The 24,520-nt window shown below is 38.9% G+C and overlaps 1 protein-coding gene and 1 long non-coding RNA gene across 9 annotated transcripts in view; both read right to left on the bottom strand.

Moving 5' to 3' along the window:
• Window positions 1-24,520, bottom strand: part of CXADR (CXADR Ig-like cell adhesion molecule) — a 226,915-nt gene that overhangs the window by 187,282 nt on the left and 15,113 nt on the right. For all 8 annotated transcript variants that reach the window (XR_012021211.1, XR_012021212.1, XR_012021213.1 and 5 more), the window contains exons 2-6: window positions 14,867-15,033; window positions 8,284-8,488; window positions 3,170-3,325; window positions 1,606-1,728; window positions 728-866 (exon numbers count right to left, since the gene is read on the bottom strand). Coding sequence is in view for 5 of the 8 variants with exons in the window: in XM_072806593.1 (XP_072662694.1) it covers window positions 728-866; window positions 1,606-1,728; window positions 3,170-3,325; window positions 8,284-8,488; window positions 14,867-15,033 (790 nt within the window). In the remaining 3 variants the exon portion in view is untranslated. The remainder of the gene's footprint in view (window positions 1-727; window positions 867-1,605; window positions 1,729-3,169; window positions 3,326-8,283; window positions 8,489-14,866; window positions 15,034-24,520) is intronic.
• On the bottom strand, window positions 3,640-8,273 carry LOC140621498 (uncharacterized). Its single transcript, XR_012021216.1, has 2 exons — window positions 4,215-8,273; window positions 3,640-3,742 (listed from the first exon to the last, which is right to left on the bottom strand). It is a non-coding gene; the product is annotated as an uncharacterized lncRNA (long non-coding RNA).

Genomic DNA, 24,520 nt, shown 5'->3' with positions numbered 1-24,520 from the left:
GCACTAACACTTAGAGTAATATATCCACACAAAAAAAGAAAACCTTTGTTATGAAAATTACTTCTCTAAGACCTTAGCTGAAAACTTAGCAGACTGAAATTTGCAAAAGCTAAGAATTTAGGCCTAAGAATTTTTAAACCAAGCACTGACAAAAATAAATATATCTGGGTTCCTTCTGGTGCAGTTTAGAAAGACAAGTGCCCAGATCCCAAGCTAGACCTACCAAATGTCAATTTATTTCCTGGATGTTATTTAAGTCATATGTTATTATTTTTTTAAAGTTCTATAATGCAATGCACACTTCTAGTTAAGATTTACTGGTTCAGGATATTAAAAAATAAAATCACATTACCAACAGTTCTATAAACTACCTATATCAATTGATACTATCAGGTCTTTCTTATTAAACCCCAACACCTGCTCCTTTTTTGAAAACTTCATGCCTGCGCACTTTATTGGGAAAAGACAGACAGTCTTGAGGTAAGCATTTTGCAGTGGCTCTTAAAATAGGATTTAAAATTAGGGCGGGAGGGAGGGCACAATGGAGGTTGGTTGATTCTGCACACTTGAAATTGCAAATAAAAGCTTTCAAATGTATTGAAGGGAAGAACTACAGCTTTTATCCAGTTCTTATGGGGTAAATGCTTTAGATGGTTAAGAGAACTAATGCTCTAGAGATATAATAAAATTTGGTTTATAGCAGCCAACTCTTGTGTCACTTTATTACCTGATATCATGATGAACTTCCTTTTCATATTTTTCTTCTCTGCGCTTTTTACGACAGCAAAAGACGATAAACCCAATGAGCACTAGAGCAAGCAAAATTCCTACAACAGCTCCTGCGATTGTTCCAGCTCTATTTGAAGCTAGAATAAGATGTTAACAAGAAAATAATTAAGAATAAAAAAAAAATTCTGTATCTAGTCATATTGAAGGTAAGGATACCCACTGATGAAGTGATTTCATTGCATATATTAACTTTAAGAGACAAATTAATGAGTTTTTGGACCAGTGGGAAAATTCACTTGAAAGAATTTTCTTCTGAACTGTGTATATAATCTATTTCAAGCATAAAAATCATGCAACCAGACTAAAAGATTTTAATATTCACAGCTATCTTGATTGGCATGTAAGAATGTTCTTTTTTTCTTTTTTAAGATTTATTTACTCATGAGAGATACAGAGACAGAGGCAGAGGGAGCTGGAACAGGCTTCCTGCTGGGAACCCGATATGGGACTCGATTGCAGGACTCCAGGATCATGCCCTGAGCTAAAAGGCAGATGCTCAACCACTGAGCCACCCAGGCATCCTGGCATATAAGAATGTTCTAAATAGCTCACACTTATAATGGCTAAATATGGTACAGGAGTCCATTTGATAACTCTTACCTTCGTAATGTCATTACATAATGGAAGCTTTATGAATATAGTGTTTTTTTCCCCTTTCCATGACTTAGAATAGCTAATAACCAAGCCACAGAATGCTCTGCTCAAAGTTAGCATCCCCTTGCCCTCTAAAAACACACTTGCTGACTGAACCAAAGGAAGCTGCATAAAGACAAAAGAAACAAACTTTGTCACAATAGACAGAAAGAAGGTACTTACGTGGAACAACATTCAGGCGTAGCTGGCACTGATCAGAGCCTACTCGGTTTGTTACTGTACAACTGTATGTCCCAGAGTACTCAGTAGAGGCATTTTTTATAGATATAACAGGTGAAGTCATATCTACAGAAAAAAAAAGAGGGAGAGTGTGTGGTAAAACCCATCTTTACAATATTGTATTGCTAAGTTTTTAGTAAAGGCAAACCCTACTGAAGCTTGACAATCCAGGTAAAAGTGAGGCAAATTGAAGCAAGGTACCGAACAAGTTTCCAAGGAGATGTGCAGGTCTCCAGAATGCAAACACGGTCTACTCCTGAACAATGGCAGGGGGGATGGGACGGTGGGGGATGAGCAAGCATATAAGGATTCTGATGCCTTGAACAGTTAAAAGATCAGGGTATAACTTTTTATTCCCCCGAAATGTAATTAAAGATTTTATTTATTATTTGAGAGAGAGTGTGTGCATGCCTGAGGGGGGAAGGGACAGAAAGAATCTTGAGCAGAGTCTGTGCTGAGCCTGGAGTCCAAGTGGGACTCCATCTCATGACCCTGAGAACACCACCTGAGCCGAAATCAAGAGTCCAACGATCAACTACCTGGGCTACCCAAGTGCCCCTAAAATGAAACCATAATTAGCCTACTCTTGACTGAAAACTTCACAATAACTTAAACAGTCGATTAAAACGTTTTATATTATGTATTCTATACTGTATTCTTAAAATAATTAAGCTAGAAAGAAAATGTTACTAAGAACATCATAAGGAAAATACATTTATAGGACCCTCTGTAAAAAAATTCATGTATAAATGGACCCACATAGTTCAAGCCTGTGTTGTTCAAGGACCAACTCTAATTGTCCACCAGTTCATTTGTATCACAACCCAGAGTTAACCATGACTGCATTAGCCAGGGAAAGGGTTGGCTGAAGCAGAGCCACATTAATTATAAAAAATATTGGGGCACCTGGCTGACTCAATTGGTAGAGCATGCAACTCTTGATCTCAGGGTGGTGAGGAGTGTGAGAACCACAGTGGGCAAAGAGATTTAAAAAAACAAAAACAAAAAATTCCAACACACAAAGGCTCTTTGAAGCAGCGAGAAGATTTCAAAACCTATTTTATCCCCACAGATGGAAGAAATATACAAAACAAAGTCAGTCATATAGTTTGGTCTCTTAGTTTGAGAAAAAGAAAAAGGTGGGGAGAAATCCTACTTCAACATGAATTTAGGCAAAACATTCAAAATCTTACTTATTATAACCAAGCCATTATCTATATTATGATCATTATTTTCCACCAGTATTACTATCAACTAGAAAACATATAAGAAACTAACTATAATATCCTAAGCAGTAAAATTATAAAAATATTTTCATTAATTCTATATGACACTAAGTTGTCATTGTAAAACACTGAATTATTCTCATGGAATCTTGACTGCTCTGTACATTAATGGGAAAGTATCTGGGAATTTAAAAATATGCATACATGTACACACATACCCCTACTACTATATCTAAGTCCAAATCAACAGCATATAGTACAAATCTTAATATCACTGGTACCTGTTGACCACGAGGGGGGCGTTTTCTGTGAATTGGACAATTTTTGCCATTCATATTGTAATGGAAGTGAACCTTCTTTTGGTTCACATTTTAGTTTAAAGTCATTTCCAATTTCTTCTGATCCATCAACGTAACATCTTATACCTGAAGGCTTAACTGAGAAAAGAATAAATTGTAACTTTATACAAGAGAACAGAATTTATGTTTGCAAGGATTGAACATACAATATTTTGCATAACCACTGACTCGTTATCATTTGGTCCTGAGTTGAGCTGACAAGACTGAAAGACTATAATAGGTTGTCAACATCAGTTTACTCAGCTTTTTTAAAAAAATATTTATTCATGAGTGACACAGAGAGAGAGGCAGAGAGAGACACAGGCTCCTTGTAGGGAGCCCGATGTGGGACTCAATCCCCAGACCTGGGATTACGCCCGGAGCCAAAGGCAGACAGTCAACCACTGAACTACCCAGGAGTCCCAACTCAGCTTTTATTCAACACACAGCGGGCATGAATGAGAGCTCAGGCATCTCAGGTAGAAGCTCTGTGCTCCTTCATTCCAAGGGACACATCTGAAAAAGAAAAGAGAGTGTAGGCTTGGCCCACTTCAGACCCAAGAAAGCTTCCACCTCCCTCCAATCCTTCCTTATTCTTCTACTCAGTGCTTGACATGTAGGTAGTGCTTTGGGAGTACGTGCCATGTCATATCCCTCTTAGTGCTGTTATCTCACCAATCAGGGGACTTTAACCCCAAACGATGCAGAGAGAAGTGTTAAAAAAAAAAAAACAGTAAATCTGAGGTTATATTCCAGATCTCTCTGGGTAACTGTTTAGAACAGCTGCTAAAACCCTTACTTGTAACACCCTCCAAGCACTGGAATAACACCTTGGCACTTGATACTCTTCTGCTGAACTAAAGCACAATAAACATACAATAAAATCAACACCACCGAATCTTGTGAGATGATCACTTTTAACAAATGTACAAGCACCACCATTAAGCATGGCTCCAATCCTCTCCAAAGAAATTTCCCCCATACTGACCTCTGAAACCACAACCCTGGTCCCAGGCAGCCACTGATCAAATTTCTATCACACTACAGGTTTGGTCTGCTTCTTCCAGAGTCATATAAATGAAAAAATACACAATTACATTTTTTTTTTTTTTGGTCATGTTCTTTTTATTCCCTGTGAGGCTTATGAGACTGATATATTCACTTGTACAGGTCAGTAGTTCATTCTTTTTTAATGCTGAGCTGTATTCTGTTGATGCACAATAAACATAAGTTTGCTCATCCATCCTTCTACTGATGAACACTTTTTTTTTTTTAAAGATTTCTTATTTATTTATTCATGAGAGAGACACACAGAGAGAGAGAGGCAGAGACACAGGCAGAGGGAGAAACAGGCTCCACGCAGAGAGCCTGATGTGGGACTCGATCCAGGGTCTCCAGGATCACGCCTTGGGCTGCAGGTGGCGCTAAACCGCTGAGCCACCAGGGCTGCCCTGATGAACACTCTTTCCAGTTTTAGGGCTGGTGTTAAAACTCAATCAGCTAAACTGAACAGGAACAGGTGTGCAGTCTGTCACCTGCAGGCTGATGCACCAGTAAGGAGGGCACCATGAGAAGCTATGGGATGCGTAGCTGAGTGCAGACCAAGAAAGGTGTAGCCCCATGCTATATCAGATGCTATTTCTGAGCCAGGATTAGGAGAGGTAGGGATTCAGGTGGAGATGAGGGCCGTTAAGCAATGTAGTACCCTAGGAAAAGATGAATAGTGCAAAATGGGGGCATCACTGGGGAGGCAAAGAGGAATAGTGTTCCCCATGAACAGCTGGTTTTTACTGCATGTCTTCCCAGTCAGATAAATAGCAGGACTATATTTTTTAGTCTGAGCTAATTTTTATTCTTTCAGTCCTGGATGGGCTTTCATGCTTTCACTGCTATGAAAATGTAAATGGATTTTACAGTTTTGTGCTATTACAAATGCTGCCTGAACACCTGAACACTATGTAAATATTGATACATATTTTTCTTTTTCTTGGTGATTCTTGGGTCATATATGGCAAGTACATATTTAACTCAGTAAGAAACATTCAAACTGTTTTCCAAAGTTGACCAAGAGGACTGTTGGGGAACATCTTTAAGAAAGGCTGTCAATCATAATCTCCTTCACACCTATTTTTTTATACATTTCTTGATAATACTTAAACCTTTTATTTCTCCACTCTATCTCTTACTGCCTGCACCTTTTAATAAGGATGAACACATGCATTTAATTGCATTGATGACTTGCCTAAGCAAATGTGTTTCTTTTTCAGATTGATCAATTGCCCTGGGGACTACAGCAATTAGACTTTTTTTATTTTTTTTTTAGATTTTATTTATTTATTCATGAGAGACACAGAGAGAGGCAGAGACACAGAGAGAGGCAGAGACACAGGCAGAGGGAGAAGCAGGCTCCATGCAGGGAGCCCAATGCAGAACTCGATCCCAAGTCCCCAGGATCACAGCCCACGCTGACGGTGGCGCTAAACCCCCTAAGCCAGGGGGCTGCCCAGCAATTAGACTTTTAAATCAGTTTTGCAAATTATTTCATCCTGTGACTCTTCAATGAAATGAGCTTTATTCTCCATTTCTTCAAACAAGCAAATAAATCATTCATTACATGAATCAGCAGATATTGTGAGATATTAGAACAATGCTCCATACATCAAAAATCCATTGGTAATACAGTGTTCTAAAGCTAACATTCATCTTTCCTAACAAAATATCCCTTTCCCATAAACCAAATGTATCCAATAATGGGCAGTTACTTAGTGGCTGCTGAGGAAATTCAAGGCCCCTGAGCTTGAAATACACACTCCATCTACAACAGAACAAGATGTTACCAACACTGGCTTCTGGGTGTCACTCTGGAGTGGCCCACTTGATTTCCATTGGGAGGAGAATGGGCAAATCCTTTACATGCCAACCCTAGCCATTACACCACAGGGAAGATGACTTTTTTTTTTTTTTTTTTAAGATTTATTTATTTATTCATGAGAGACCGACAGAGAGGCAGAGACACAGGCAGAGGGAGAAGCAAGCTTCATGCAGGGAGCCCAACGTGGAACTCAATCCTGGGTCTCCAGGATCATGCCCTGGGCTGAAGGCAGCGCTAAACCGCTGCGCCACCCAGGGACCCGGCTCCATGCCACCCGGTGCATGGAGCCTGCTTCTCCCTCTGCCTATGTCTCTGCCCCTCTCTCTCTCTCTCTATCATAAATTTAAAAAAAAAAAAAAAAAGGGACATTTCTCCTATATGGCAGTCATGGCTGCTGTCCTGAGTGTGCTTAGTCATATTATGTGCCAACCATTATTACTGACTCAGGTTCCTTCTAGGATATAAAGCTGCCTTGTGCTATAATGATCTCATCAGTCGGGACCTGCAAATTCAACCCAGGACCTGGTCCTATGGAACCATAACACACGCCCACACATACTGTGCTTGTCCACACCATTTCTGGAAACGCACACTAACTGCACTCTTCCCAGTATACCTGCCCATCTCAGGGTCCACAACAAGTAACTGTGGTAACAGGCATAGTCTGATTGGTACATTATGGACCAGTTAAAAACTCCATATATATCCTAACTCAATGCTTCCTGGAGAGAGTGTTAGTGCTAAAAGAAGATACACAGAGTTATAATCCCAGGTGTGCCTGGGCCTGGAGTAAGAGTTCAGATAAATTATTAAAGTTCTACCTGCCTTCACATTTATGAAAAAGAAAGGTAACTCCATGTTTACTAAATGCAGACATAGAAATCTAGAATTCCCAACATTACCAGATTCCCTCTCCTGGTTCCCTGGCTTTTATACCACAGAAGACATTTTGAACTAGTGTCATTTAAGATGAAGTGCCTTTTACCAGGACTCCCTTATGTGCCCATTCAACAATGCTGCCAGTGGAAGGCAGCCTTACCAACCAAGACAACCCCTGAAGTTGCCATTAGACTGCACAAAAATCCATTTTTTTTTAATCCACAATCTTGTTCCTAGTCTCTACCTGCTCTGATATGCATTCTTTAGAAAAGAGTGATGTTCTAAGTAAGCCTGGAATCCAACACATCTTTTTTCCATCCTCCTCCCACCGATCAGTTCTCTAAAACAAAAGGAATGAGGTAGAGTTGATGTAGGGAGAGAACCTCAACGATTAGTTATTTCCAGTAGTATGGTAGACAGTCCTAGCAATTCAAACTTCCTACACAAAATGGGTCTCCAAGTGTAAGCCAAAATAGGAGACCTTAGGTCACAAAACAGGGTAGTGTCCAGTCATAAACAGAGCTAGACAGCTGTGTTTTTCTACATAGCAGCCATTGTACTTTTGCACACAATAAGTCTTTGGAAGTATATATATGAACAATAACCTTTCAGTTTCTCAGTTTGAAGGAGTTAAGAGTATACACAACCACAGAATCTAAAGAATAAACACTGCAGTCTGACAATTTGCTGATCTCCTCCTTAACTGTCATAGAGACAACAAGACTTCCTAGTGATCATCTGTCTAATCCCTTTAAGGATGAAAAGCAGTGATGTTCAGGGAGGCTAAATGGTTATCTGATGTCTAGTGGCCTTATTCCTTTAATATTCCTTCTACTATATTCCATCTTCTCTGTTCTAAATATTCTATCATAAAAATCTCATTTATGAAAATTACATAGTTTGAAAAAAGCTTAAAGTGCCCATAACAAACACCTTTGAACTGAATGGAATAAGATAGAGACTTACAATTAAATCTTCTCATGTTTCAAAAAAGGGAAGATGAGGCCCAGGAAATGAAGAGATTCTATTTCATTCTTAAGGCAAATCTGAGAATAATACAAAAAAAACCCTGGATCTCCTAATGGCCGGCTTAGGGCTCTTTTTTCATATCACTAAACTCCTTCATTTGCCTTTAAACTTTTATGAATTTCACAAAGAAGCCGGTCACCTCTTAAGTTCTTAATCCAAAAAAGTGCAAGTTTATATTTTATGTTATTTGAGGGCATTAGAATTACTTCAAATGCTGCTACTACAGAACCCAGTTGTATTACTTTGTTAACAAGTTGCACTGATACAAAAAACTTACCAAGAACTGTCAGCTGAATCTTCTTATTTCCAACACCAGGAGCTTTTTTCACTTTGCACTGGTATGTGCCAATATCTGACAACCGTAAATTGGTTACATTTATGGATGCATCACCAGATTTGAGATCATTGCTTGTAAAATGTACTCGTCCTTTCAGATCTTGATAGTAGTCGTCATAAATTTTGTCTCCAGAATATAAAATAATCTTAAAGAAAACAAAAATAAGACAGGGAAAAGAAAAATAAGCAAACCCTCTGTCTCATTAAAGGAGCTCTGGATACACCATGATACTTTGCAGGATCCAAAAAAAAGAACTAAATACAGTATTATCAGGAAATCTACAATTATTCAAATCAGAGATTAAGAAAACAGAGAGCTCATGGGTACCTGGCTGGCTCAGTTGGTAGAGCATGTGACTCTTGATCTTGGGGTTGTAAACTCAAGCCTGTTGGGTATAAAGATTACTTAAAATCTTGGAGGTGGCGGGCAGCCCCGGTGGCGCAGCGGTTTAGCGCCGCCTGCAGCCCAGGGTGTGATCCTGGGAACCCGGGATCAAGTCCCACATGGGGCTCCCTGCATGGAGCCTGCTTCTCCCTCGCCTGTGTGTGTGTGTCTCTCTCTGTGTCTCTCATGAATAAATAAATTAAATCTTAAAAAAAAAAAAAAAAAAAAAAAACCTTGGAGGTGGGGTACCTGGGTGGCTCAGTTGGTTAAGTATCTGCCTTCAGCTCAGGGCGTGATCCCAGGGTCCTGGGATCAGGCTGTGTGTGCGCGCACCCGCACATGCAGGGACGGTGTCCTCTGCTTAGCAGAGAGCCTGCTTCTCCCCCTGCCCTTACCCTCCACTCGTGTTCTAATAGATAAATCTTTAAAAAATAAACAAAATCTTGGGGCACCTCAGTGGCTCAGTTGGTTAAGCATCTGACTCTTGATTTCAGTTTGGGTCAGGATTCCAGGGTCCCGAGACTGGGTCCCACGTCAGGCTCTGTGCTGTGGAGCCTGCTTGAGAGTCTCAATCTCTTTCTCCCTCCCTCCCTCCCCCCCTCCCTCTGGCCCTCAACCCACTCACATTCTCTCTCTCTCTCAACAGTAATTTATTAATTAATTAATTTAAAAATAAGAAATAAAATCTTTAAAAAAAAAAGAAAAGAAAAGAAAACAGATCAGTAGGATCCTTGAATACAGCCGCACACCTTCAGTTTAAATGGAAAATCAGGAGCCACTCAGCAGTAGACCTGAAGAGGCTGCTGGCAGCAAGAGCAGCAGCTCCAAGAAAAAGAAAAAGCTCTAGAAGCTATCCTAGAAAGATCAGAATGGACATTTACCTGGTAGGGCATAACCCATGTGACATTTCTCAACCCATTCCTTATATCCCAATAAAAACAAATTTGTAAGAAAAAATACATAGGAAAACAAAGACTCAATCTAAGTAATACAGCCCCACATAAGAGAGAGATTTAGACTGGGCAAGAACACAGATGTGTGAATTCCTACACACACTATTTTTCAGCGTCTCAGAGCTTGCAATGTCAATTACATGTATGTCAATCAAATGAATAAAATCCAGTAAACACCACCCAAATTCCCCCAAAAAAGGCTTGTGATAATTTCTCTGTGGAATCTAACAACAAAAAAGACAACAATTTTTCTAAGTCAGAGACACTAGCGGGGTCTAGACTCTAAAAGACAAAGTCATTTAAAAACAAAACAAAACAAAAAACACCACCTCAAGATGTGTGGGCCCTGGTTAGCAGGACCTTAAAACTAGTCTTTTTTTTTTGTTTGTTTGTTTTTTTTTTTTTAGATTTTTAAACTTTTATTTATTCATGAGAGACACAGACAGAGAGGCAGAGGGACAAACAGGATCCTCCCGCAGGGAGCCCAATGCAGGACTCAATCCTCAGACTCCGGAATTATGTGCTGAGCTGAAGGCAGACACTCAACTGAGCCACCCAAGCATCCCTCAACTGGTCTTCTGAGGCTAAGAGTAAAGACCTCTTTCTAGTTTCACTGAGTTTTTTATTCCTAAGATTTGTATTTATTTATTTGAGATAGAGAGGGAGAGGAAGAGAGTGCACATACGCGCACGCAAAAGCACAGGGAGTGGCAGAGGTAGAAGGAAAGGCAGACTCCCCATGGAGCAGGGAGCCCCAATACAGGGCTTTGATCTAGGACTTGGGGATCATGACCTGAGCTGAAGGCAGATGCTTAACTGACTGAGCCACCCAAGTGCTCCTCCACTGAGTTTTCTAAACCACTGTTACAGGCTTTAATGGGAATAATTAAAGGCTAGACTTAGAGGGAAGATAAATTCTGTATTAAACTTGGCTTGGAAGAGAATGACAATAGTCACCTCTTCGACCAAAATTAACATTTTTCACATTCGTTAATGAAATCCTATATTCTGGTCTTCTGAGACCCAAGGTTCAAAGAGTAGTGAAATCAAACTCAACTAATAATCAGAGAAGAAGACTACTGTTTATATTCTGGAAGTAATTTTTATCTGAGATGTTAATTACAGACAGTATAATCAGAATTAGTGTCTTCTGCAGAAATTTCTTGATGGCAAGGACTTGTGTTCTTTTTGGTATCATCAGCTCCACTGTCATGCTAACCCCACACCTTGTCTACTAGATTTTTAAATTTGTGTATTAAATGTCTATATCTAGGATGCACTCCCAATACCAGTTTGCTAAGTAAATAAAAGCAGCAGTTGAAAGGTCCACAGCTGACTTACCCTAAGAACACAAGTCATTACTTTACTGGCTTGCTCATCTTCTTGCCCACACTGACTTGTCAACAGCAACACTGCACTCCTCAGATGAGGCTGTTCTTCATCTGCATTTAACTACTGACTCCCTTGTTCAATCTACTGTATTCAATTCCTCATTTTGCTACAAACACACCTTAGCAGTTTTTTAAGGAGAGTCTGACAAGATGTATCTTCACTGTTATTTTGTACACTCTCTTAATATTTTCCTAGGAAAACAGTATTACAAATGGTTGTCATGCAGTGGAGAACTAACTTTTACCAAGCCAATTCTGATTCTTCACAACCCTGCAATGATAGTGGCGCCATCCACATTTAACCTGTAAGCTGAGGAGAGCAGTGGCTCTCACAGATCAACTTTTGCAAAGTCCCACAGCTAAGATGCAAACCAGATCCATTTGACTTGGTACATTGATTGACTTGGTACTGACCTTATTAATTTTTACAGGACTTTTAAGCTTACAAAATCCTTACGCATACAGTATTTCAGTGAATTCTTATGGCAACTCTGAGAGGTAGGTGTCTTTGTTCCTATTTTACACATGAGAGTAGAGGCTTATGAAACACAAGAGGTAGTATGGGGTCAGGCAAAGGATAATAAAGTGCAGGAGGGGATCCAGAGACCTCTAAGTTCAAACCCCAACTGCAGCTGTTGCCAGCTGTGTGATCCTGAGCCTCCATTTCCTCTTCTTCACACACCTAAAAATTTTCATTTTAGGGTGCTGTTTTAAGGCTTAAATAACTATACATAATTAAAACATATAAAACACCGGCCAGCACATAAGTGCATAGTACATGGTAACTGCTAACTAAAGAGTTCACACAGGAAACAAGAATGGTAACTTCTTCAGCCTTGTCCCCGCTACAGTGACTACTAGCTTAACTAAATTAAAATGATGGCTCAGGTAACAGAAAACATAGCTGAAATTCTATGTGAAAGCAACCCCTTCTGCATCAATCTTTCCCTATCTGTTTTACCTTTCTTTTTGGCTGAATTTTACTGTCTTTTAAATTAGACTAGGTTTTTGTTTTTTTAAGATTTTATTTCTTTATTCATGAGAGACACAGAGAGGGACAGAGGGAGAAGCAGGCTCTGTGTAGGGAGCCTGATGTGGGACTCGACCCCAGGTCTCCAGGATCACACCCTGGGCCGAAGGCGGCGCTAAAATGCTGAGCCACCCAGGCTGTCCCAGACTAGGTTTTTAACACAGAAATGGACACTAAAACCCAGTTCCTACTTTCATAATTATCTCATAAGTACTGTAGCCAACAAAGCTGTGTCTCCCACTCAGCCCAGAAGACTTTGGGTTCTCCTTCCAGGAACAGACATGCAAGGCTACAGGGCATACTGTGCTTCTCGGTCTCTAGACGTACCTCTTCACAGGGCTTCTTCACTCTTTAGTCCTCAGCTGTGAAGCATTTAAAACTCATGCTCTCCATTCATTCACATGAGCCATGGGAGCAGTCATGGGCTCTAAAGAGGGGTCGGGATGACCCCTGCAGTGCCATGGAAAGACAGTAGGAGGAAAGAAGACAAGTAGGGAGGTACACAGTAGCTGGCTAAGTAGATAGAATGAGTCAGGCTCTATTTTGCTTACAGAGCCAAATGAAGTTCCTTTTGGTAGCAGAATCAGGGCAGAGTTAAGCCTTTGGAGGCAGTGGCCCTAGTCACTCACTTGGGAAAGACGTTAATTTTTTCCTTCACAAATACATGATGGGTAAACTGCCTGAATTTGCCAAAAACAGTAATTATCTAATTGCACTGTTCAGTCATTAAATGGCTTAATAACCTTGTCTTTGCTATGGACCATAAATTAAAATTTTCTCTTCCAAATGTATTACTATATTCCTGTAAATATTTGAACTTGTTTCTCTCCCTGGTCTAATATAATTTGTTATTTTTTAGAATTAAATGTGTCAGACAAAGCTAACACGAAATATTCTAAGTGAAATATTTTGGTACCATTAAAAGACAAAGTGTGATATATGTATTTGGAGATGAGATTAGTGGACAATTTTCCTCCTTTGTGCCACTTTTGGCTCTCCAGGTGTTGTTTTTTTTTTTAAATACAGTATGATTTAATTTATATCATTTTAAAAAACAGTTGCATATACTGTTCATCATGAGTTAACAACTTCAGAGCAGAGCATGAAAATAACACAAACTTCAAGATGGTAAAACCTTCAGTGGGAAGAGGGTACTTCCCATGGTATTTGTATATTCTTTACTCTGCTTGGACCTGGTTTCATGGGTGTTTCTTCTGCAAACAATCATAAAAATCTTGTATTCACATATGTTAGTCTCTCTTTTGTGTCAGTAGATAAAAAGAAGTAAAGTAGGATTCAATGAATAATGAGCAGGAGGAATGAATCATACATAGCCATATTTCTGTAATATATTTGAAAACCAAAAATAGAAAAAAAGGTTTTCAGGTGGTAAGAGAACATAAGCCTTAAAAGAAACATTAGGCTCTTACTGCTTTGTTTTTTGTTTTCTTTTTTGAAGATTTTATTTATTTACTCATGAGAGACAGAGAGCAGCAGAGACACAGGCAGAGGGAGAAGCAGGCTCCATGCAGGGAGCTCGACGTGGGAGTCAATCCCGGGACCCCAGGATCAACGCCCTGGGCAGACGCTCAACCGCTGAGCCACCCAAGAGTCCCAGGCTCTTACTGCTTTATAATTAGAAAAACTTCTGTAACATTATTTTGGTACTTCATTTTTTAAATTTAAGATTAAATATTTTATAAATTGTCCTGCCATGAACCTTATTTTACTCTTTAAGAAATTCACGGGCAGCCCAGGTGGCTCAGCGATTTAGCGCCGCCTTTGGCCCAGGGCCTGATCCTGGAGACCCAGGATCAAGTCCCACGTCAGGCTCCCTGTATGGAGCCTGCTTGTCCCTCTGCCTGTGTCTCTGCCTCTCTCTCTCTCTGTGTGTGTCTCAAATGAATAAATAAAATATTTAAAAAATAATAATAACAAATTCATTATTCAGGATATTTAACTTGAAGAATATGGAAAACAGACTGCTGTGTTATGCACTTGCATTACACTGTTACAGTCGATGACCCTTACACTGGTAACAGAATCCTTGTGTTAAAAACTGAATTCTGGGGGATCCCTGGGTGGTTCTGTGGTTCAGCCCCTGCCTTTGACCCAGGGCGCGATCCTGGAGTCCAAGAATTGAGTCCCGCGTCAGGCTCCCAGCATGGAGCCTGCTTCTCCCTCTGCCTGTGTCTCTGCCTCCCCGCCCCCCCACCTCTCTCTCTCTCTCTCTCTCTCTCTCTCTCTCGGTCTATCATGAATAAATAAATTAAATATTTTTTAAAAAAATAAACTGAATTCTGAAAAAATATTAAAAAATAAAATGAAAACAAAAAAATTAAATAAAACGAAAACAAAAATCTGAATTCTAGTTCTTCACGAAGTCTAATCTGCTTGCTGTCCCCAACACATTATTCATATTCCTATCATGCTATCTATAATGCCTGCTCCACATACCCCTCCCACCACTCCCTGATTCACATTTCCAACTCCAGATTTACAGAATGTTCCTAAGTTCCTCTTCTTCCTTAAAGCCTTCACAAAGAAATCCTAAGGCCACTTTTCCATTTCATTCCATTCCATTACACATGTGTCCTCACTTTCCATCAGAGTGACTGCCATCCTCACCCAGATCACAAACCTGAGAAGCCTGGGCCTTTCTATGTAGCTTCCCCACTCCACCCTCACCCACACAATCAGCATAGTGATGGACACCTAAGAAGTACCACTGGGCATCTACTAAGAGAGCAAACACTTAAAACTTACCACTTGGTCCACCTTCTGATTATCAGCTGGTGACAGCAGCCACTCGATGTCCAGCGGTCCCTGGTCTTCTGGACTAAGGGTAAATTTGCATGGCAAATAAGCAGTTTCCCCTTTGGCCTTTTCAATCATCTGTTCAGGAGTAGTGATACTCAAACTTCTGGTGAAATCTGGAGAAAGAAACATGCACATGGACTAAGCATCTGTTGTCAGGTTGGCAGCATACTCAGGAGAACAGAATGTGGCAGGAACAGAATGAGAATGGGACCAGAGTGATGAGGTTCAAATTCAGTGGTCCCCAGTTTTTAGTCTGTGTCTTTGTAGAAATGGAATGGCAATATTAATATCATCTTATCTGATATAGTTTCCTTTAGGAGCATTGTGAATCTCCCATCGCTATATGAAATACAAGCTTCTATTAGTAGAAGGTATTCTACATCCAAGCAGATGTTTAAAAGTAAACTGAGGGCAGCCCGGGTGGCTCAGCGGTTTAGCGTCGCATTCAGCCCAGGGCCTGATCCTGGAGACCCGGGATGGAGTCCCAAGTCAGGCTCCCTGCATGGAGCCTGCTTCTCCCTCTGCCTGTGTCTCTGCCTCTCTCTCTCTCTGTCTCTCATGAATAAATAAAAATATTAAAAAAAAAATACAAGTAAACTTAGAGTCTAAAAGGTCAGTTACGTCATACTAACTCAGGGCTATATTAATTCATACTTGCCACAGACACACACTGGTAACTCTTGTTGCTGGGGCATATGCTGATGAATTTTGATATGTTTTTCTTTTTCTTTTTAAGATTTTATTTACTTATTCATGAGAGACAGACAGAAAGGCAGAGACATAGGCAGAGGGAGAAGTAGGCTCCCTGTGGGGAGCCCGATGCAGGACTTGATCTCAGAATATTCCAGAATCATGACCTAAGCTGAAGGCAGACACTCAACCACTGAGCCACCCAGGAGTCCCAGCATGTTTTCTACCAAGATTTCTTTAATTCTAAATTTTTATTAAATTAGAAGTGGCTGACTGGTTCAGTCAGTAGGACGTGGCTCTTAATCTCAGAGTCATGAGTTCAAGTCCCACATTAGGCACAGAGCTAAAGTTAAATAAATCTTTATTTATTAAATTAGATTCTATAATTTTTACTGAATGCTTATAAATATTTCTTCCTCTGGGATGCGTGGGTGGCTCAGTGGTTGACCAATCATCTGCCTTCAGTTCAGGGTGTGATCCCAGAGTCCTGGGATTGAGTCCCACATTGGACTCCTAACTGGGTAGGAGTCTGCCTCTCTTTCTCTCTTCTCTGTGTCTCTTATGAATAAATAAATAAAATCCTAAAAAAAAAAAAAAAAAAGTCAGAAGCTTAACTAGCTGAGCCACCCAGGTGCCCCTTAAAGTATTTCTTTTTTTTTTTAATTTTTTATTTATTTATGATAGTCACACAGAGAGAGAGAGAGGCAGAGACATAGGCAGAGGGAGAAGCAGGCTCCATGCACCGGGAGTCTGATGTAGGATTTGATCCCGGGTCTCCAGGATCGCACCCTGGGCCAAAGGCAGGCGCCAAACCGCTGCGCCACCCAGGGATCCCCCCTTAAAGTATTTCTAAGCAATAAATTTGATGACAACTCAAAGAGAAGAAATGCTGTCAATTTTTGTATTTTTGACAATTTTATCTTATTATTATTATTTTTTAAGATCTCATTTATTTATTTGAAAGAGAGCGCACAAGCAGGGGGAGGGACAGGAGAGGGAGAAGCAGACTCCCCGCTGAGCAGGGAGCACGACATGGGGCTAGTCATGGGACTCAACCATTGGACCCTGAAATCATGACCTGAGCCAAAGGCAGATGCTTTACTGACTGAGCCACCAGGCGCCTCAATTTATGTATTTTGGAATTTACTAAATAGTTGACCTTAATATTATCTTTTAAGACTTTTCTTACTGTTCATCTCTTCCTATTTCTCTTCTGGAAAAGTCTGTCATATTTATTATTGTTAAAGACATCTTAAATAACATTCAGAAATATATTTATATTGTATAAAATTTCCACTTAGATCAGAGAATTAATGCTGAATGGCAATATTAGAAAAGTATGTAAAAACCAAAATAAGATGTCCTGAGCACCAAACAAAAACTTCAAGACTCTTCTGAGTTTGTTGAAAGAGATGCCTTAAACCCACAGTATCTTTATAAGAACTAAATAAGTCTCTTTGTTGCTAATAGCTTACTATAACAAAACTAGTATCATTTACATGCAATATAAAAGGGTAAAAGTAAATTACAAGCAAAATGGCAGTTTCTTGATATAAGAGAAAAAAAATACTGAGTTTAATCCACTCCCATTGTTTTTCAAGAGAAAAGCAATTTTGTTCACATCAATTCACATATACAAATAGGTTTGTTCAATATGTCTTATACAAAGTTTGAAAAAGTCAACAATTTGATATAAAATGTAAATTTATTAGTATGTAAATAAACTATCACACAAAACATATTTTTTAAACTACTTACACTATATAAGTTTACATAGCACTAGTTTGTCACATCTGTTTTGAGATAACCCAACATTTTTTCACATATAAACTTTAAGTATCAAAAAAAAAAAAACTTTAAGTATCAATATATTGCAGAACCAAGGTTTCTTTCTTTCTTTCTTTTTTCTTAAATTTATTTGAGAGAGAGAGAGAGAGAGAAAGCAAAGCAAGGGGAATGGCAGAGGGAGAGGGAGAAGCATGCGTCTGGCTGAGCAGAGAGGCTGATGCAGGGCTTGATCCCAGGACCCTGGGATCATGACCTGAGTCAAAGGCAGACGCCTAACTGCACCACCCAGGCACCCCAGAACCAAAGTTTCAAATGGTCATTCACTTGGTCCTCCCCATAACCCAACTCTGACTTACAGAGCTGGATGATGACCTGGAAGAGACCCTAAGTACTAGGATTATGGTACATAGGGCCTTCCTCTCTCCCCTTTCCTTCTGTCGCCACCAAAATACTAGTATCTTACACTAAAATTAAGAGTAATTTCAAGTCCTAATTCTCCATAATGATGATTTTATGTTCTTTTTTAAATAATAAATCCCAAAAGACCAAACCAAAACGAAGAATTAAATTATTAGCTGCCCCCCAAAAATAAAAATAAACAAATAATAAATAAATAAAATTAGCTGTCCCATGATCTTTTCCATTATTCCCCAAAAAAGCTTAATACATATCCCATGATCTTTTCCATTATTCCCCAAAGAAGCTTAATACATATCAGCTGTCACCTGAAATAAAATGGTAATAAAGTTGAAGCCAATAGATTGAGAATGAAAGAGAAGCAAGGTTACATTCAAAAAACATTTATATTCAAGCACCATCAAAGGTTTTAATGACATTTAAGTGCATTCTTCAAATAGATTAAAACTGGACACAAGACTCTCTGCTCCCTTAAATCAGTGGCTGGCCTAACTCTGACAACAGAATACAGTATGAGTACTGCTCTGAGTTCTGAGGTGAGGCCTCAAGAGACCCTGCTGCTCCCAGCCTCGCCCCCTCAGACCCCTGTCATGGAAAGACCAAACCACACAGGAGAGAAAGGTGTTCAACCAACAGCTGAAAGTGCTCAACATGTGGCCACACTAGAATATCCACCCCCAGCTCTAGACTAGCTGCCTGCAGCCCCATGAGCAAGCCTGGTACTTCCCATCTCAGCCTGACCTACACTGGCAACCCACAGGATCATGAAATAATGCCTAATTTTTGTTTTAAGTCTCTAGTGTTTGGCTTGGTTTGTTAAACAGCCAAGACTGATGATATACCGTCCAAACCCACTGATTCAGCCCAAATAAACTATTTAATAACCTTAAAAAAAGGTCTATTAGTATTCCAATCTCCATTCCACGCCCATTTCTATTTAAAATTATGATTTGATATTTATGTATATAATCTCAAATGTTTCTCCTGAATATTCAATCTTCTGAATAAATACTTTCTATCATTTGTAATAAGCTCAGTTCTAATTCCTACCTCATTCACTAAGGCATTCTTCTATCTATCTAGCTTAGTGATTTTTTCTTTCTATGAATTTTGCTTTCTGCTATCTGGATCACCCATTTGGCACTTACTCAGTATATACTATCTCGGGTTTTTTTTTTTTTTTTTTTTCCCTTTATAAGGTTTACTGTGAAGTTGACTTAGGTAACCTCCAAGGTTTTGTCAAGTGTTCTATCTAGATATTGATGAGCTTATCGTCTTCCCATATTACCTTGTATTTAAGTAAATTTAAAAAACCCATGTCCTGATTTAAATCATTAGCTCTAAAAGGGTTTAAAAAATTTTTGTGGATACCTCTATCTTCTCTTGTATCCCTGCATATTAGTAGAAAAGAACTGGTGATTATAAATTTGATCAGTTTTATAAAGGTTGAAAAAGACTATTAATCTACCAGAAGTTGTTCCTGCTACTTGAAGATCTCCTTTCCACAGCTACAACAATTTGTTACCTGCATTAATTTGTCTGGGTATTGATACGTTATGTATCAAGGTAAGGACAACTAAGTACACTCCAGAATGAAAACTCCATTCCAAAATGAATCAAGACATAGTCCCAAAATATGGAAGAATATAAAAGAAAATGAACTTTTGTTTTAAAAAAAACCACTAAAACATTCTGGTTCCCCTGTGCTTTTTGAATTTTTATTTTATAAAAAATCAAAAAAGTTAAATGACATTAAACATCTAAATGTATACATGTTCATATCCTATGCCATGTTCTTCTCCCTACTTCTACCACACAGTCATTAGAATAAAAATACCACTGAGTTTTCATGATAGCATCTTTCATGATTTCTTGTTTGACGCATAAAAATTGCTTTAATCTTAAAAGACTACCTTAGGAAAAGTTACATATGCATAAAAATGATCTAGAGATATATACCAAACAGTTAAGAGCAATTATTTTTTGAGAACTGAGATTTTAAGAAAGGTGACTGCCCATTTCTGCTTTATATTGACATTTTAATGTGAATACTGCTACAAAAAAATTAAGCAGATTTTTAAATGGCTTTCAATATTTCTTCTAAAAAAATGTTTAAAACATCCAACTGCTCTTCAATGTGTTGCCCTAGAAATGAATTAAAAAATCTCAAGATTGTACAAAACAGTTATTGGGTTTCCTAGCAACACTGAAGGGGCTCTTTGCACGGAGGTATAGTTTTGCAAGTGTTCAAGTACCCAACAGTTACAAATTAGAGGAGACAAAGGCTGACCCTTGGTCCCATGCAATGTCTCTGGGGATTTTTTCCTAGTATGTGTTGCCCAATTCTATTTACGTAGCATATTAGGTGATCATTTAACTTGCAAAGTACCTGCAGGTTCAAACATGGCCTGGACACTACCTCAAATAGCAAATCTTATCAATTTATTCAAGCTTATATTCAGTATGATGAAATATGTAGAACATTATGAACCGCAAGTATTTGCAGAATCCAGTTAAGTGCTCAGCACTGGATTAAAGAAGTAAACAAACTAAAACACATCCCATTTTGGCAGTGACTGAAATAACATCTCCCAGTTTTCTATGTGTTTTTTAATCTCCAAATTTCAAAAACTTGGATCTTCCAAACTTCTCTCCTGTCCAGTCTGACTTCTGTTGGAGCATCAAAATAAAATAAGCTCATCAAAGTATTTTTTTGGCTTTGAGGTTGTCATCTCCTCCAAACATTACAAGATCTCTTTCTGCCCTAAGAATGGAGTAGAACTGGAGATACTGGAAGACACTATTCCTCCAGCAGGAAGGAAACATTTTGAACTGGTGACCTGCTTTGATTTCTTTAATGGACTTCAAGGTTAAGCTACACATTACCTGGATGGTCTTCAGGTATTATTTCTTTCTCATAATCTTAAAATCACTGGAAAATGGAAAGTGCTTATGAAACTTTATGGCTGATTTAAAAAGACAAAGAAGTAAAAGTGAGACTTTTCAATAATGTTTTCAGTAAAGTCTTAAAAATAGAGAACACCAGGGGAATCCCTGGGTGGCTCAGTGGTTTAGCGCCCCCTTCGGCCCAAGGTGCAATCCTGGAGACCCGGGATTGAGTCCCGTATCAGGCTCCCTGTGTCAAGCCTGCTTCTCCCTCTCCTGTGTCTCTGCCTCTGTGTCTTTCATTAATAAATAAAATCTTAAAAAAAAAAAAAATAGAGAACACCAAAGCGATGAAGGAAGAAAACACAAATTTAACTGCATTAGCTCAGAAAACCAGAAGCTAGCTTTTAACAAACTTGCTGAAAAAAAAGCAGGTTTTCTGTTGTTTTATCACTTGGGAAACAAAACAGAATAACTTCGAACATTTTTCATGTTTTTACCTCCAACAAGATACTAAATGTGAAGTTTGACCAGCGATGGCATAAGCACAGGAATGTTAAAGCTCACGTGTGAGTGCAGGCATCCCTTCTAGGAAGCATTCCTTATGCCCAAACATGGACTGAACTAGATGTCCTCTGTGCACACCTTGGACAACTGATAAGGCCTCCACCATGAGCACTCTTCCCACTTTAGTCAAGTTGCTTACTTTCTGTGTGTCTTTCGTACCCTGTACCCTCAAGTGAGCATTTCACATGATTTTGAAGTCAATGACTCAGCTACAAAAAGAAGGAAGGAGGGAAGGAGAGAGAGAAAAGAAAAACAAAACAACTCACAGGCACAAGTACCTTCATATAAGAGAAGGAAGACAGATGACAGTCCATTTCAACATAGTAGGGAAATCAGCAAATTGTAATACAGCTAAAAGTTAGGTGAAAATCTGTTAAGACATTTTTTTAAATTTTTATTTATTTATGATAGTCACAGAGAGAGAGAGAGAGGCAGAGACACAGGCAGAGGGAGAAGCAGGCTCCATGCACCGGGAGCCCGACGTGGGATTTGATCCCGGGTCTCCAGGATCGCGCCCTGGGCCAAAGGCAGGCGCTAAACTGCTGCGCCACCCAGGGATCCCAAGACATTTTTCTATTAAAGATGGTACTACAGCAAAGTGTCTGATTTCATAGGAAATCAAAGAAACAAGAGGAAGCACTCACAAGAAAAAGATGAGGAAGTTGGTGTCTGTGGAGCACTTGTGTCTGTGTACCCTGCTCACTTTCTCCCCTGCTCCACCGTCTCCCTCTGAGAACATCTCTAGGCACTTATCGAAGTACCTCTTAAGAGTTTCTTGCCTCCTCCTCTGGATTACACAAAGTGTTCCTCTATTGTTGGTAGTTGTTCACAGGGCCCCATCTTCAGCACATACTTTCACTTAGTTGTCAGTGTCTCAGGTCTTCATGTATGGAAGGTACGTCCAAACCTAATTTAATAAACCCCCAAAGGAGCACCTGGGTGGCTCAAGTCGGAAGCATCTGACTCGATTTCAGCTCAGGTTGTGATCTCACGGTCATGAGATCGAGCCCTGTCAGGCTTCACACTCAGGGCTGAATCCATTTCAGATTCTGTCTCTCCTTCTCCCTTTGCTCCTCCCCTAGCTTGTGTTCTTTTCCACTCTTTAAAATAAGAAATAATAAAAATAAAACAAATAAATAAAACAGAGCTGGCATTGGCCAAAACTGCTGAACCTCAAGTGGAGAGCAGAGTAGAGAGAAGGTGAAGGAGCTGTTTGAAACAGAAGAAGTGATTAATGGGACACAAACCCATCGTGGGAAAAGCATGGGAAGGAGGGCCATGGGAGACCATGTACTCAGGAAAGCAAAGGAATGGACCAATGATCTTTAGATAGGAGAGAGAGCTCAGAAAAAGCTTAACAAACCTGGTCAGGTGATGATGGGAGCAAAGACTGATGCTCGTTAATTTAATACTCACATTACAAGAAATGTTAGCAAATCTGATAATATGTATGCAACTTTATAGTTATGTTAATGTAAGAGAAATTGGATATTAAGGAAAACTTAAAAACCTTTTATTTGTAAATATTCTACAACTACAACTGTAGCTGAAGTAAAGCTACTTGTCTTATTTTTCAACTATCTTTAGAACAACATGAAGCAAAAAGAAAAAAAAAATACTACAATGTGGTTTCTCAAAATATCTGGAGTCATTCCAAAGATACAAACAAAAAAGGGGAAAAAGACTAGAAAAAATAATTTAAATTTATATTCCAAAAGTCTTGTATATTTCTTTGATTTCTTGGTAACGAGTACATTATGATGACCTTAACATCAATTGTTAAAATTTACCTGATACTGATTTTGAGAAATGTCAAAGAATGTCATAAGGGGGTACTATTTTACTGTTAAGAAATGAACTGGGTAAACCAGAAACTGGTATGTGTAAGGAACATGTTGATCAGGACAAGTATAATTCTGTTATGTATCTCATAACAAATAACTACAGATGCCTGTGTTAACAACCAAGTCACTAGGGTATTCGAAACTATGCAAAAGTGCAACTGTTGGAGCACTTAGCTGGCGCAAGTCAGTGTATAACATGTGACTCTTGATTTGAGAGAGTCGTGAATTTGGATCTCATATTGGGGGTAGAGTTTACTTAAAATAAATCAAAATAAAATAGATAAACAGAATTGCTTTCAAAAATGCAACTGCCATACTATTTAGATCATTTCCTTGACCCTCCCTCCGACCTATGGCAACTTTCCTTCTCACCAGGAAGTTGCGTTAGGAGTAGCAATCTTTAAGTCACCTAAACAGTTGAGTGTTTCTAGAATGCAAAAAAGAAAAAAAAACATTTTAAATATGTTAATATGAGTTAACTATTCCAACCAGGCCTTTCAATATTATTGGAGGATAAAAGAAAAACACTTACAGGAAGGTAGAAATTATGCTCTTTGCTGTCTAGGGGTTGGGTTTTGTCTGTTAAATTCCCATGTGAGCTACCCAGTGCAGTATATTAATATGTACTCAGAGCTAAGAAAATAATACAGTTAGAGGAGTTAATAAGAATGAAAAATGACATTAAGTGTGAGGTTATATACTTTTCTATGCAGCTTTTAAAATACAAATTTCCAGCCCCCTATCCCCAATGAGAAATACAAAAGCAGGTGTCCAGGAAATAAACTGAGATGGAAATGGAGAAATCATCATCTTAACAACAGTAACTAACAGTGACTGGGTACTTACTATGTGTCAGGCACTTTTCAAAAGTGTAAATATATTAACTAAAATCTCACAACCTGAAGGAGGTACTACTATTACCGCATTTTATAGTGAAGAAATAGAGATACTGAGAGGTACCAAAGCTACTAAGAGGAACAAGATACAAATCTAGATAGACTGGCTGACAAGCCACATTCATCCTGTAAGTAGAAATCCATCAGTAAATACCCTTGAAAACAGATCTTGTTTTAAAAATCACTATGAAACATCAGAAGTAGGTTTTAGACCTCCAATCACCATGGTGGAGGAGGGTTTGGAATTTACTTTCCTCTGCTATACTAAACTTATAAGCAGACAGAATTTTAGGTAGCACATGGTTCATGTGTTTGGGTGAAACTTTGTTTTTATTTTTTCTTTAAACATTTTATTTTTAAGTAATCTCTACATTCAATATGAGGCTTGAATTGATAATTCCAAGATCCAAAACAACATGCTCTACTGACAGAGCCAGACAGGTGCCCCTGGGTGAACCTTTTTTAAACAGAGAAATAAATAAATAAATATCAAACTAGGAATATATTGTCAT

Source organism: Canis lupus, chromosome 30 (assembly GCF_048164855.1).
Source record: "Canis lupus baileyi chromosome 30, mCanLup2.hap1, whole genome shotgun sequence".
Classification (NCBI taxonomy): domain Eukaryota; kingdom Metazoa; phylum Chordata; class Mammalia; order Carnivora; family Canidae; genus Canis; species Canis lupus.
This window is presented reverse-complemented; position numbering and strand designations above follow the sequence as displayed.